General features: G+C 39.2%; 1 protein-coding gene across 3 annotated transcripts in view; it reads left to right on the top strand.

The window, feature by feature from the left end:
- Positions 1-15,700, top strand: part of LOC127062828 (protein neuralized) — a 65,475-nt gene that overhangs the window by 21,925 nt on the left and 27,850 nt on the right. Inside the window, exon 1 of one of the 3 annotated variants that reach the window (XM_050991664.1) lies at positions 9,502-10,702. The exons of 1 other annotated variant lie outside the window; for it this stretch is intronic. In XM_050991664.1, the coding sequence (XP_050847621.1) occupies positions 10,297-10,702 (406 nt within the window). In that variant the 5' untranslated portion in view covers positions 9,502-10,296. Of the gene's footprint in view, positions 1-9,501; positions 10,703-15,700 lie in introns of those variants that run through there. One more of the 3 variants, XM_050991665.1, reaches the window with a different exon arrangement.

Genomic DNA, 15,700 nt, shown 5'->3' with positions numbered 1-15,700 from the left:
CTTTCACTTTAGATTATTTTTTCGTTGAATATCAATTTGCTTAATCGTCAATATCATCTTTTCTTTCCTCTGCTCGTTCTCTTCTTATTTTTTATTTTTGCTTTCCTTCTGCTTTTTTTGTTCTTTCTTTCTTTCAATTTTTCTCGAACAAGGCACCCCCTTTCTTTTTCAAACGAAAGATGTTCGTCTGTTGTTTTTTTGCTCGGCATGACTTCTTTTGGAACACCCTATAGTGCGTGCAAAGTCACCGATAAGCGCTCTATTTGTGTAATGAGATAATGGTCGCCTTTGTCGCTACCAAAAAGCTGATTACGCCTTCATTGTCCCTCCCTCCTTTCCCCCTCCGCTATGTACATGATAAAATCTCCCTTAACTTCGTTTACGTCGACGCCTTTTATGAGCCGTCTCCGATCTTGCCGATCAACGAATACATACGTGCACTTTTTTTTTTTTTTTAAATTCATCTTTTCTTTTTCATTCTTTCTTCTCCTTCTCTTTCTCTGCCATCAACACGATATCATTAATAACTGTTGCCTAACGTCACGTCAACGATTCTTTCGACTTTTCAACTTTAATCCCATCCTATAGATTTCTCGAGTTTGAACATGAGATGACAGCCCGCATCTTATCGACGCTTCTAGGACAATAAGAATAACGAACGAAGTACATCAAACGAGCAAAGAGAAGAACAAAGAGAGACAGAGAGAGATGAAGACAGGTGCTCCACGGTATTGTCCACAAAAACGAAACGTGTCATCTTCGAATGATCACTGACAGCTGAGAGATCATCATATAGGATCATCATATCCGTACACACGGAAAATAACGCACCCGTATGCACCTGCCATTGCTTTAATAGTCGTTAAAATAAAGCTAGGACGAGAGTAGAGTTCCTCTTTCTCTTTCTCTCTTGCATCCAATCCTACGCTTTCGTTCGAACCTTTTATCCTACGTCTCGTTCGTATTTCCCAAAGAGTTCACCTCATTGCTGACGTTCCATTTCTTCGTTATTCTGACGTTTAATGTCACTGGACAAGCTAGAATCACCTTGTCCATGAATTTACATCAATTTGAGAGATTACCATCTACGACGACGTTGCGAAAATTCCACGGCCTTCGCCCTTTATTAAAAGGACGCCGAGTCTCTGGCACATAAATTTTTTCAAATTCTCCACATAAGACGTTTATGTAAGCCTTTGAGAGGGAATGTTGGTGCTTCTCGGTCCCATCCATGGCGAGAAAATGGGGAGACATTGTAGTTAATAGCTTGGCAGATGTTGCCCGTTGCCTTTACGAATCTACGAGCGATTTCTACGAGACTTTATTAATATTTCGTTTCAATTTTTTTCTTTTCGTCTTTTTTCTTGTTTTCTTCTTCTTCTTCTTCTTCTTTTTTTTTTCCTTTAAGAAAGTGACGGAGTCGATTCCCGATAATATTCAAAGATATAATCGCGCTCGTTTCGTTATATTGAAAACGATTAAATACACGAATGGTAACCGTGCCGTTTCAGCTAATTAAAATTTAAGCGGAGAACACACGAAGATACGTGAGATACGTCCTATGTATCATCTATGCGTGAAAGACGACAAATTAGGATCGTTTATCACGATACTTTTGAAGTTTATTTTTGAAAGCAACGGTACACTCGATGACCACTTTAAATCGCGATGGACTCTTATATAGTTCGCATATATAATTTTTTTTTCTTCTTCTTCTTCTTTTCTTCTACTCCTCCATCACGTTGCTCCTTCTTTCATTGGCTCGTCCGTAATAAGCGCGTATCATTCCTTGCAAGTAGGTGTGCAAGTGCGCGCGCACTCGTAGACGGCGAATTGAATGATAATGGAATGATTGTCGGTACAATGGGGTCAGCTTTATCTGTAGGTCCCTATCTTCTCTTTGCCGGGGCTCAAGTCTTCAACCTCCTATGTAACCGTACTAGTCACGTATGAGACTCTTAAGGAGATACTTTATGTTTCCTTCGGATAGAAACCTTTTAGTCCTTGCGATGGTGAGAACGACATTGAAACTTTTCTCGTGCGAGACTATCCATTGATTCTTTGAAAAAATTTATTGCAAAATCATTACCATAACTCGTCATTCGTATAATCAATATAATGATTCTTGTAAGTTATTCAAAGTTCGAAATTTATAAATGTACGATTGTTTCGTCGTAGTCTAGTATTTTTTCTAATCATTGATCCATTTGATGTTACAAAATTCGCTAGTGAAAAAAAAGTAAAAAAGAAAAAGTAAGAAAGATAAATAAATAAATAAATAAAAAAGAGAATAAAAAAAATGTTTTACATAATTAATCGATCGATTTTCGAAAGACATTTTATTCTTTCTTTCTTTCTTTTTTTTGTCCATATTGAATTTTCCGCGTTACACAGTGGCTTCGACTTCAGAATGAATTCCGGCGAGTGGTTGCCGAGCGTATCTCCGCTTCCTCGGACGAACCCGGTAAAACATGTATGTATAAAGCCTTATTCGAGCTGTTACCTTTTCGTGCGCTCCAATACCATGGCCGGAAGTTAAGATTTCGGTACGTGATGGTTAACTGATGTTACATTCTCAATAAAAACCTATATATAGTTCTAATGAAATAAAAGATCATTGATAAATGATCTTTATATTTAAACCGATAGAACTTTCACTGTTAACGATCATCTACAATAAACGGAGAGCGAGAGAGAGAGAGAGAATTAAAGAAAAAAGAAAAGAGAGAGAGAGAGAAAGAGAAAGAAAAAGAAAAAGAAAAGGAGAGTACTCGAGCGGTCGTCTGGCCGGCCGTCTGTCTTCTCGAAATAAAAACCGAAGTAAAAGATTGTATTTTCGGTCAATGCCTTAGTCAGATGTGTGCTGGTTTCTCTGGGCCGAAGTAGTAGTAGGAGGAGAAGAAGAAGAAGAAGAAGAAGAAGAAGAAGAAGAAGAAGAAGAAGAAGAAGAAGAAGGGGGCGGTGGACTCGAAATGGATTGCAAGGGGTGCCCTCCGGCTTGCGAGGGTTCTCATTCTTCGAGACTGCCTTTCAATCGAAGGGAGGAAGTGAGGAAGGAAGGAAGAAAGGAAGGAAGTGGTCGGAGACTCGTTCGATCGCTCGAAGGGATACGCAACACGAGCAAATACTTTTCTCTTACTTACAATTAGTCCCCTTAACATATCTCAATAATCATAAAAAAAAAAAAGAGGAGAAAGAGAAACGAGATCTGTTCTAAGAGATATAGAGTTTGAGAATACTTTATGATTCTAGTAGTCGATAGAAATCGAACGTCGAATACTCGCAAAGAAAAAGAATTGATAAAAGAGAGAAAAAGAGAGAGGAAGAGAGAAAGAAAGAAAAGGAAAAGCAATATATCGAAAAGAGAGACGCTTTGTGAGACTTTTTTTTTTCATCGTTCATCTCGCAAACCCCCCCCCCCCCTCTCTCTCTCTAGTTTCTCAGAGTGACGAATTTCGTGTCGCGATTACTCGAAAACCGAAGGAAAAGGCGAAAGGTTGACAACCGTTCGAGGATATATGTTCCTCTCTTTCTTTTTTCTACCTCTCTCCGGGCTATAGTAACCCGAGCCGACAATACACTTCTAAAATGCCCCCGCGTCTTCTATATTTTCATGGGGGGTTGCGCACGCGCCAGTCTCTCCGACTTCCTGCCATCCGCCTTGCTTCCGCTATTTCACATTATGTTATATGCACACTGCCTCCCTTCTCCGCTAACATCCTCGTTTTCGCCCTACGGACTACCTCCTTCAGCCCTCTTCTTTACGGAAACACATCTGCACTTCGATATACCTATATGGATATATATATATAGTATATGTATGTATGTGTGTATATATATATATCATATATATATGAGAGAGAGAGAGAGAGAAAAAGAGAGAGAGAAAGAGAATCGCGAGACTTCGCGAGAGACAGATGCTGAACCGGACGATAATCCTCCCCCTTCCTCAACTACCCTCCCTTCATTTTACTTCTTCTCATTCTCTTGCCTACTCCTTCGCTAATTAAATCGCCTCGCTCCGTTACGAGGCTCTTCTTAACCTTCTCGATGTTCGAGCAAACGCATATACGTTGAAGATTCATACCTGGGAAATTGTTTTCAAGTGGAAGCTCTTCTTCGGGATATCTTTTTCCTTTTCCTTAGATATCTTTTTTCTTCGATGTTGTATCAGGTTTCAGACGTATCTTAGCGATTTAATAAGTTTAATACTTTACACGTTTTATCTCTACTCTCTTGATATCTCATATCGTAAAGATGTTTTAATATTTTCTGAGCTGGTCCGATTTGATTTTATTGTTACATCCTAATGTGTTTTTAATGGCGAACGAAAATTTTTTTTTTTTTTTTTTTAGATATTAATCGATAGAAAAGAAATGATGATTCGTATAAAGGACATTTAATGAACACAGTTTTATACACACGTTCATACATTTTCAGATATTATATTAGAGTAAAATTATTTTAGGGAAACATCGATCGTTGTTTCGAGGTGTGTCCACTTCTTGATAGGGTGCGGTGATCTATAGAATCGTAAATCGAATAGTAGATATATATGTACGGTCTTGTAGCGTTTCGCGTTAATTAGCCAAGCGATTTAATGGTTTACGCTGTCTAGGATATATAATGTGTATGTACATACATATGTACATATGTAGATGTTTCAAGGCAATTACACGTAAAGAGCGTCTCGTAAGATAGTGTACAAGACCATATGATATTAACGATCGGGTAACTCGCTTGAATTAATCATAAATTACACAATGAAAGTAGGAGAGGAAGTATAACGGTGGGATGTAAACGGTGAATATTATCCTAACACGGTGAACATAACTTTATTTTGAGTTTCGCTTCTCTCGAAATCAAGTAAATAATTACGACGTAAAAATGAAACTACTTATGATCATGATTATTCGATTTTCGATCGTTTAGATCGACATTTTCGAATTAAGTAATTGCTATCATTTTTGTCGAATTATTAAATTTACGACGTAAATTTAGTTTCACAAATGGACGATCGAAATTTACAGCTTTAGGATAATAGAAACGATTATAGAGAGATTCGGATTATCGAATGCATTGCAAAATCGTTCCCGTGAAATGGATAACATGGAAATCGCGTTAACAAAGCGCGACACGCCGTGAAATTTAATGAAACGTTTCCTATCGATATATGTATCTATTCCTCGTTTGTACGGTCGGACGTTGTGCGAAGGACACACAAGGTGGTTGTGATACACACCGACGAGATAAGGTGTACTCGCGTTTTGTTAAAGTTGACGTTAAGCCTTCGAGTGACATCGAGTTAAACATTAGGGAAGATCAAAGGAAAGACTAATCTTTTCCGCGAGTAAAATGTTAATTTTTTTTTCTCGGAGAATACATACCTATCTCTTCTTTCCAAGTTATTTAGATAAGAGACGTTGCACAAAGATAAGATCGAAAATATCCGTTTGGAATTTGCTTATTATTTCATGTTAATTCGCGCGTCACGTGATTATTTACAAGAGAAGAACGAAACGAAAGGAGATCGAAAAATAATATCTATTTTACAACAAGAAACGTTACCCTTATTTCTCATCGTAATTCGTATTCTGCACCATCTTAAGATTATAATTTAATGAAACTCTTTCTTATCTCGTACTATTCATCGTAGAAATCTCTCTACTTTGTTCCGAATCTCATTTTTCTTTTTTCCTAGCGAGTTACGGTCCGTAATAACGTGGCAACATTTACTTCTCTCCTTCCTCCTTTTGATTCTCTCTCTCGGCAGACTTAATCTCAAGTACGATAAAACGTTTTGCTATACACACTCGAGATGCACGAGTAAAACTCAACAGTGTTATAGCGCTTATGGAAGGAGTAAACAACCGAGGCGTGTCTCCGTTTCCTCGAGCTTGGAAGCCGTCCCCCGGATTTACGATTGTTGCCATTCTGCTCGTGGAATCGTCAGGATATACCCCCCCGAAATTGTAGGCAACTCACTGCCAACGAGCGTCCGACCCACGCGTTTCCTTCACCTCCTCCTCCTTCTCCTCGTCTTCATTCTCCTTCTTCGTTCATGAAGTCTCTACAATTTAACCGTACGTATTTTCGTACGTACCTTCCGTCCATTCATATATTTCCTTTCAACACTGACACTCTACAATATCTGGAACGTTGATTATTTTCTGTTCTTTTCTTTTCCTCTTCTTTTTTCTAAGAAACATTAGGCAAATTAATAAGGTACTCAATAGTGGCCATTTTTTGTTTATCGACGTTTAGATTATCGATTGCAGGAATTATTTACTTACTTATTTATTTATTTATTCATTCATTCATTCATATAGGTCGTGTTGACGAAATTCGTCGCATTACTTGTAATAATGTTTACAAAATTATTATTATGGAAGATGAAGGAAAAATGAAAAAAGAAAAGAAAAAGAAATTCATAACGAAAAATAATATATCCATAGTAATTTTTCTCGCATATTCAACGTGGAAACGAATGGAGTTTCTTAGCACGCGCGTCCTGAAATTCACGCATCTATGCCCGCGCGATCAACGGGGCTGCATTATCATTTTATAATGACGTGCGAAACGCACACGCTTGGCTTGTATACACGCTCACAAACATTTATGTGTGTTAGGAGAAGAACAATGCGAGATTGTAATGTGCGTGAGTGGTGTGTAAGTTGCGTGTAAATAACGGAGAATCAACCGATCGACGAGATGCAAAGGAAAGGAAAGGCTATTTTCAACTCTTCCATTAACTATTTCGTAATAATCACGTGCAATTCTTTAAGAGAGATGATTTTTCCTGCGGAAACAATGAAACCGTTACAATCTTCTGTCTTTTCCTCAGACATATTATACCAGCATATTCCGTAAAAAAAAAGAAAAAAGAAGAAATAAATAAATAAAGAAAAAAGAAAAAAAAGAAAAGCAATTCGATTCGATTGACCCAAAATTTTTATTAAGAAAAGTAAAAACGTGGAAGCATCGAATATATACAAGTTTAAAATCGGTGTTAATTGTTCTCAGTTTAAACGGAGTTCCGAGCGATTTCAAAAGTTCCGCAGTTAGTCGTTCCCCTGGTAAATGTTTGTGCGGAAAGTTCGCGAAATGTGAAAAGTTTTGTATCGTTGGGTTAGAGAGGCCACACGAGCACTCTCCCGCTGTAAACTGTGTAGCAGAAAAAAAAAGAAAGCTCGGTAAAATTTGCTCTCGAGGACTCTTCGCTAAGCCCTGATATTAAATAGAATTAGATCGATACGAACGTGCTTCTGATGGTGGAGGGTTACTCGAATGAATGATTCCAGTTTCGCGATGTTGGTGTGACAGGGGAATGTCAGGAAGGGTGCATAATGTGGAACGAACGTATCAGATGCACCTTGTTGGAATTTAACCTGTTACCATTCTTAAATCCAAGGGAACGAAAAGACGCGGGACGTAAGGGCCAAATTCAATGATTCGGAAAATTCGAATCAATTTTATGGTGTCGTTGATGCGATTTTTATCACCACCTATGAAAAAGATAATTATTTCGGTAAATATTGATTTAATAATTATCGTACGTGATATATAAGCGAGTATCTAAATTCATGTAGAATAGAGAGAAAGTGACAAGATTCTAAGGAGATTGAATCATGACATATGTATTCCCTATCCATCAATCGCAATCTTGACAAGCGAGACTTTGGTTTCAGTGTTTTTATTCGGTACGAATCCAATCTCTGAATTTAATGTCATTTCTCTTCGTTCTGGATGAGAGATACGTACGTCTATTCCCCTCGTGTTTCTTCCTTCAGTACAGTCTGACCCGTAAATTGAGTTTCGTCTTGGAAGAAGAATCGAGAGGAACCGAAATGGAGATAAATATCGAAAGAATCGATATACGACATAGAATTTTATTTGCCGAGACTACGTCCATTCTTGTTACTTTTCCTTCGCGTTATCTATAGATTTCATTTATTAATATATTGCTTCGAAATACACGTGGTATATACACGTGGCACGATGTCGTAAAAGAATCCTATTTCGATTCGATTCATCTTAATAAGTAAACTAAGTGACGGAGGTTTAAATGCATAAAACTTTTACCTTAATCGCTCAACTATTTTATTACTTTTGAATACGCCCGCATCAAAGAGACATTAAGAATATATTCTATGGTAAAAAAATAAGAATGATTCCTACTCTTTTTGCTTTGACTCAGAAACCTTTAATTATGTTAATATAGGGGTACCTGTATATAAAATAAATGTCACCTCATAGCATCGTAATTATCATATAATATATATTCTTAAATCATTGTCATGAAAACTGCAAAATCACGAAAGGTTGTTTAATTCCGATATTCTTCCCTTTCGGTTTTGACGTGTCATTCGGATCGATTCGTCTCATGGGATGAGAAACGTATCTCGAGTCCCATGGAAACACGATATGTACCGTCGATATGCATCGGGACTTGTAGTTCCATGTGGAAAACCAAAAGGAAGATACTCGATCGTCTCGGTCAGTGAAGACCTTGCGAGTTTATATATCTTCAAGATAACCATTCAATTTCAGAAACGGCAAAGGGTACATTTCTAAGATTATATCGTAAAAATATTGACTCGCGTTATTTCATCGTGAGAACGAGAAAAAGCGTTGAAATCTCAGCAAGGCTTTTGACGCAGGTACTTTGAAAAAATAGAAGGGGCGATTTTCCCGAACTCTTCCACGGTACCGACGGTAGATACGAAAAAGAAAGAACGACAGATAAAAAAGAAAGAAAAAGGAAAACTTATCTCGTCCGTACTTTTCATACCGCAAAGTGCGAGACTGCATTATTCATGAAGCGTAGGGTGCCCTAGCATTTGGACCATTTTCAACGTGGCAAATCCACGGCGGCGTAGTTCGTCCACGATATTCCTACGGCCCTATTTACATACATCTCTTGCCACTGAATCACGATGCAGTTGCCCTTTCAGCAACGCTACATCTCTCACGAGGAGAAAGAAGAACGTTTCTCGGTAAACGTCCTCTCTACGAACGGAGAACAATAACTCGTAGAAAATCGTTCTTTCATCCTTTTCTAACAGACTCGATCGAGAAACTATTTCTCACATATATATCATATCATTTTTTCTTCGTTCTTTTCTTCCTGAAAAACAACGAGTGTCTATTCGGAAGGTGAGAATTATTTTTTCAAGAGGCGACAGTAGGTACGCGAGAGTCCATGGAAACAAGCCTAGTATTCCAGGAGAAGAAGAGAGGAAAGCTAAAAAGGATTAAAAAGAAGACGAATAATACTCGCGCGGAGGGCTCGTCCGACAGATCGATGCACGGCCAGTCGGCGGCTAGTTTGAATTTCCAACTCTTGAGAGATGGAACCAGCGGCAGCAGACATGTAGTATACACATACGTTTGTACATATATGTGTGGACGTGTATCTATATATATATATATATATGTACATATATGTATGTATATATACAAACACATACACGTGGACATGTACGTTGCTCGTAGCTAGTATATAGAAAGATAGAGACACAGGGAGGCAAGAGAGAAACAGCAACGCACACGAGGGGTGGCCCGGTGCGTCGTCCCAGGTAAGGGGCAGCTGTCCACCAGGTGCCACTCGCCCCACCGCGCGCTCCCGGTCTAGCGGACCGATGGTGGGGAGTGCGACGATCCGATTGGTTGGTGGCTCGCGCGCGGATCGGAGATACTCCGGCGCGCCGCGGTCGAGCAGTCAGTCGTCCCTGGGCGCTCAAGGGACCCGCAGTCGTTCGGTAGATTCGCTTTACGGCGCATCGTCCGCCGCGGCTCGTGACACGCGGTTTCTCACTTCTTATCCTCATTCTTATGACATATTCTTCGATATAATCTAATATAATATACGACACATCGTATTTCGGTTACGTCAACTAGAAGGAAAAATATCCGTGGCAGTGAGTGCAAGAGAAAGAGAGATAGATATAGGAGAATACTAGTCATCATTGTTTCGCTTCGTGCTTTATTATAATTATTATTATTATTATAATATAATTATTATTATTATATAATTATTATTAATTGTCTATTTTTTGGCGAAACGATTCCATCGTACGGCAAGATCTCCACCGGTGATTCTTTTTCATCGATGTGCATCGAGTGACGAACAAACTGTGTTCACTTTTATTCGGTCTTTGATTCTAATACCTTCGTTCGGTCTCACTTCGCTTCTTCGCACGGAGACGATAAAATAGATTATTTGAAGGATTCTATCGTCGTGGAATTTGATCTCCGCACGATTCGTTCGTAATATTAATTATTTCAAGATTTCGCATGCTCTCGACTCTCGAGAGCAGCACGGCCAGATTTATGGGGGTGTCCGGAGAGTGCGCGGTCAAGGGCAGCAAGAGCCAACCCTGTCACTGCTGCGCGAGTCACGTCGTTGCTAGTCCGAGCGCGAGCGTGCAGCAGCAGCAGCAACAACAACTTCAACAACATCACCTTCATCAGCTACAACAGCAACAACATCAACGGCATAATAATCATCATCATCATCACCACCATCATCACGAGGTACATCACGCTATTCATCCCAATCATCACCATCATCATCATCATCATCAAGATAAGAACAACGTGCCGGTCGAGGTCCAAAACAACGGTGACAACAGCAAGATTCTCGCGCCTCTTCGCAACAAGATGAAAGTATTGAAGAAGCTCAAACGCAAAATGGGCTTAGGTGAGCAGGCCACGCCTACGAATCTCCTCTTTCTCTATTTCTCTTTTCCTTCGTATTGTTCGTTAACGAAACTGTCCTTGCGTCCTTCGAAATTTTAATTCGACTCCGTGTTTATATTAGGTACAACGATATGCGTTCCTAAAGTAAATATCATATTTGTAATCGAGCAGAGGTTATTGACCCATTTGTATACATCAAAATTTTCAAGAACGTTCGCATATAGATCGAAGATTTAGAGAAACGTCTTTATAAAGTAAACATGAATATATAACAGTGCATATACATACGTATATACGTATATACATACATACATACATACACACACATATATATATACACACACACAATACATACATATATAAGTCCCGTAAAGGATTCGCGTTATATTCCAGAGGTCAGCGTGTCGTCTATCCGGGCAACGATCTTGTCGTTTGCTTCGTCCTCTTCCGGATACCGTCGTTGCGAAGTATCAAAGGGCGAGGCATAAGCAAGCCGCACGGCAACGTGTACTTCTTGTAACACTACCACCATGTTTTTTTGCTCTCACGCGTATAAAGTTCCTTTCTATAGGTGGTTAACATTCGAAACGATCTTATAAATCGTTCGTTTTCATTTCTTCGAGAGAAAGAGAGAGAGAGAGAGAGAGAGAGAAATCATTTTTCCCCTTTCTATCTGAATATAGTTAAAATGAAAACGAACCGGTTAAAGAATTCAGTAGACCTGGAAGCTTATTGAAATTTACGAAAACGAATTTGTATAACTCACCGAACGAACGGATAACGATTCAAGTACGCAACTTCGAACATTACTTTTTGCGGTTCGGTCAGCGGTTTTCTACCATTCTCGTCTCCGATAATTATCGGCGATGCTCCATGACCCGAGTTTTCCGATATATCCACCGAAAAGCACGACGACGAGAGCTATCGGTCTTCGACGGTAGCAACCCCCTCCATTCTCTTTTACGTTCGATCGAAATCTCTCGCTAATAGTTGTCGTCCTTGTCGACAGCGAGACTGGTCGCTTCATTTCGTTCTCCTTATTCGATCCTATCGTTTACGACAATCGCTCGCTATCGAGATCAACCAACAATCTCTTACCGCTTTTATTTCGAAAAAGATGAAAACACGTATCTACGTACGATGGGTTATCGACATGTGAATTTCTATTTATAGTTGAAAAAAAAAGTATCTTTTGAAAAAAGTGAAACAATACGTGAGAGAAAAGTAGGTCATGGGAGTATCTCATTTGTTTGCCAGGTTCGAATTTTGATTGAACATGGTACTCTTCTATTTTTCTCTATCATCATCGTTCTATCTATATCTCTTTCTTTCTCTCTTCCCATCCCTTACTCGTTCTCATCGTTTCATCCTTCGCATTTCCAAAAAGCTCTACCACCCCCGTTTCTCCCTACCTATCGAGTCTGCCAGGTAGATTGTACTTATCTGCGAGCCTTTCGTACAGCTCGATTTTTTATTTTCTTCTTTTTTCCTCGTAACTGTAGCATCGTTTATCCGTATGTACCTATCCCAACATACACGCGTGTTCCAGTGTATGCGTTCGCATCGTTGACCGACTTTTCCTTCAATGGATGATTTAGCAGTAACCACGCGAGTCTCTTGCTCTTGTCTTTTCCTTTCTCTCTCTCTCTCTCTCTCTCTCTCTATCTTTCTGTCGCGTTTCTTCTCCACCCTATCCCGTACATACCGTCCTCATCAGATATTCGCTGTTCCCAACCAGTCACGACCCTTTTTTCCACGAGCAGCGTCCATTGTCAGCGACAGCTTTTGCGAAGTGGAAACCTTCTTCCTCTCTTCTCTTTTTCTCTCTTCGTCTCTTTTCCCAGAGAACTTTTTGTCTTGTCTGCCATAGCAGAGGTAGTAGTAGTAATAGCAGCAGCAGTAACATCAGAAGCAGTAGCAATAGCAGTAACAGTAGTAGCAAGCAGCAGCAGCATCGTTTCTTGCGTCTCTTCTTCAATTCATGGCTTTTCACCGATATCTCTCAGAGCGAATTTTAAAGCACACCGATGACGCCGAGAGACAAAAGCATCATCGCCGGCTACGACGTAAACCAAGAGCTCCATCGGACTGGGCTAGTAAGATTTTACATCGTAAAAAATGAAAAGGGTGTAGTCGTGAAAGAAAGGAAATCTTTTTTTTTTTTTCTTTTTTCCTTCTCTTTTCTCTTATCTTTTTTTTTTTCTATTTCTTTGCTATTCCGTCTGGAAAAGGTTATCGTTCATATTTTCTTTTGGTTTCGAGTTTCAATGTTCTCGTTTATTAATAGAGAAAAAAAGGGACGATAACGAAATAGTAATTGCTTTTCTTAGATCGGAAAGGAAATAGAGACCTCGAATTCGTTTAGAATTCGATGGACCAACGCTGAGTTTCGACCCTTTTCGTCTGTTGAACTTTGTAGGAGGTCCGAAGAGTGAGGAGGTCCTTCAAAATCAGCCAGTCCGACCGGTTTTTACGTGCTCGTTTGTCTTCGGACGCGTGGCGATTGTTACACGAAAGGAAACGATTTCCGTGTCGAACTTCGTAATCGTAAGAATTAGTTATGGGTATGAATATTAATTTTACCAATGAATTATTCGAAAGAAAGATCGAACATTATTATTATTCAGTCGTAGTCAAGGAAATACGAGTATTTAGACGAGGATAGTAGGTTTTGCTTTATTTTTTGTTTTTGTTTTTTTATCCTTTTTTCTTTCTTTTTTTAAACAAAATCAGGTATACAGATTTTTTTGATTGCTTTCGGAGTAGGTCGAATCCCAGCTGACTATTCTTACGTTGGCAGCTGTTCGAGCAACCCCTCACAGTTTTCACCCTCGTTCTTTTTTTTCCTTGAGAATAACGTAAGACTCTATCTCTCTTTCTCTGTCTCTGTCTCTATGTCTCTCCTCCTCCTCCCTCGTTCTTTCTATCCTCCTTAAACTTCCCTTCTGTCGTTAGAGCAGAGCGAACAACTGATGGCACGATCGCTTTTAAATTTTCGAGACTCTACTTTTACCTGAACACACGTAGAAATGACCGTTTCGTCTTTTTCCTCTTTCATGTCTCTCGTCGATGCATGCGCCGATTATCGTCGAGACTAGACGATCAAAAGACTCGTTGGTTCATTTTCATGGACCGAAAAGTAGAAGAGAAAGAAAATGCACGGTTCAAAAAAAATCACAGAAGGAAAGAGAAAGAGAGAAAGAGCAGTATTTTCTTTTCATCAAAAAAAAAAAATAAATAAATAAAAAATCATGACAAGCGAATAAAAAAAAGAAGAAAAAGAAAGAAAGAAAGAAAAGAAAATAATCGTAGAATTCCTTCGTGAAACGAGAGAAAATAGTCGATGGCTAGAAATAGAATCGAAGCGATGTGAGTACAAATCGATCGATTCGCAAGTTGGTGAGAAAACCTTGCTTCGATGAGAAAGAAAGAGAAGATCAGCTGATCGGGAGGGAATTCTCCAGTGGAGAGACGAGTAATGCTTTTCTCTTCTTACCTCATCGACTGGTTCGAGTAAAAGGATAAAGAAGAGAAAAAGAAGAGTACAATCCTCTCTCTCTCTCTCTCTCTCTTCCTTCCTTCGTTTCTCCTCTTCTTCCGTCTTCTTCTCTTCTCTTACGATATTATTTATTTTTTTCTTTTTTTATCGGTTGCCGTGGTGAATCATTCTTTCCCTTCTCGCAGAGATTCTCAGACAGAATCTCGCGCCTTCAAAGTTCTCTTTTTCTTCTTACACCGACGCAGGTGGAGTTTACGTTGCTGCTGTCGTCGTCATCGTCGTTGAAACGAGAAACCTTGCGTCATAGCTAAAGCAAATAAGAAAATTCAAGACCGTTGCGCGTGTTATAGGAACTTGCCTTTTTTTTCTCTTTCACTCGTCGACTACCAATGGGTTCTCTTTCTCTTTCTATCTTTCTCTCCCTGCTTACTTTCTTCAAGTCGTAAGTCCAAGACTGACTCATTGCTTCACCAAGTTGGAAGGTCGGACAATGAGCTAGCCTGGTAATGTCCGAGTATTTCGAAACTGGTTAGTCGACAAATCGGCCAGGGAAGTCCTACTTTGCGTGTAATTTCTTATCGGCAGGTTTCAGTCTATAAATCGGACATAGGAATGAAAGGTGATTCATGATTTGGTATTTAATGACTGGAATTAAATCGATTATATGACTAATATGCTTGTTTTGCGTTCATGATCTTTCGACTTGTTTGCATTACGATCGAAACGTACATTATTACCGTTGAGATGTTATTAGTTAACTCGAACTCTATTTTCTTCTTCCTTTTTCTCGTCTTGCACAAACATCAGTTGCATTAATGTAAAATGGATAGACGGAAAGAAAAAATAAATAAATAATCTCGAGTGAATCTTTTGAAGAAATCGATAACTGACCGTCCTCACTGACTCCTTCTTCTTCTTCTTCTTCTTCTTTCCTCTTACTTACATGCGTGTTTTCTATCCACCCACCCGTTTTCCGCTTCGTTCGTGACGTCACACTCGCGAATGAAACCCGTCTTTGTTCCCACGAGCGTTTTACCAACCGGTTTGCCGATGGTTCCGTATCGTCTATCAGCTGGTTAAACCGTTCGAAAGCAAGGACATTCCTATTCTCAAAGGATCGGAAATACCGAGATGTCTTCCTCGTGAAGATAATTTCTTTATCTTTATCACGTGGCAGTGATTTTGGTTAATTTTTTTCTTTTCTTTTTTTTTTCTTTTTCTTTTTCGTTTATCATAACGTTCGGATTCGATTCGGTCGACGTCTGTCATCGTCAATTGTAATTTTAAGTAAAAACTTTTAAGATAATTTTGTAGTTAAAGACGTGTCATACCTTTGAACGTTCCAAGAAAAATCCTTTTATCTTAACGAAAAACCTTTGGTATCTCATTCGGAACAAAGAGATAACTCGAGAAGTTCGTGAGATAAAACGAAGATTTTAGCTTAAGATTATACCTTTAAAATCGATATATACCTAAACGTTTCTAAACATCGTCCCGCAG

The sequence above is a fragment of the Vespula vulgaris genome, chromosome 3, assembly GCF_905475345.1.
Source record: "Vespula vulgaris chromosome 3, iyVesVulg1.1, whole genome shotgun sequence".
Classification (NCBI taxonomy): domain Eukaryota; kingdom Metazoa; phylum Arthropoda; class Insecta; order Hymenoptera; family Vespidae; genus Vespula; species Vespula vulgaris.
Note: the sequence above shows the minus strand (reverse complement) of the source record. Positions and strands in the feature narration are given on the sequence as shown.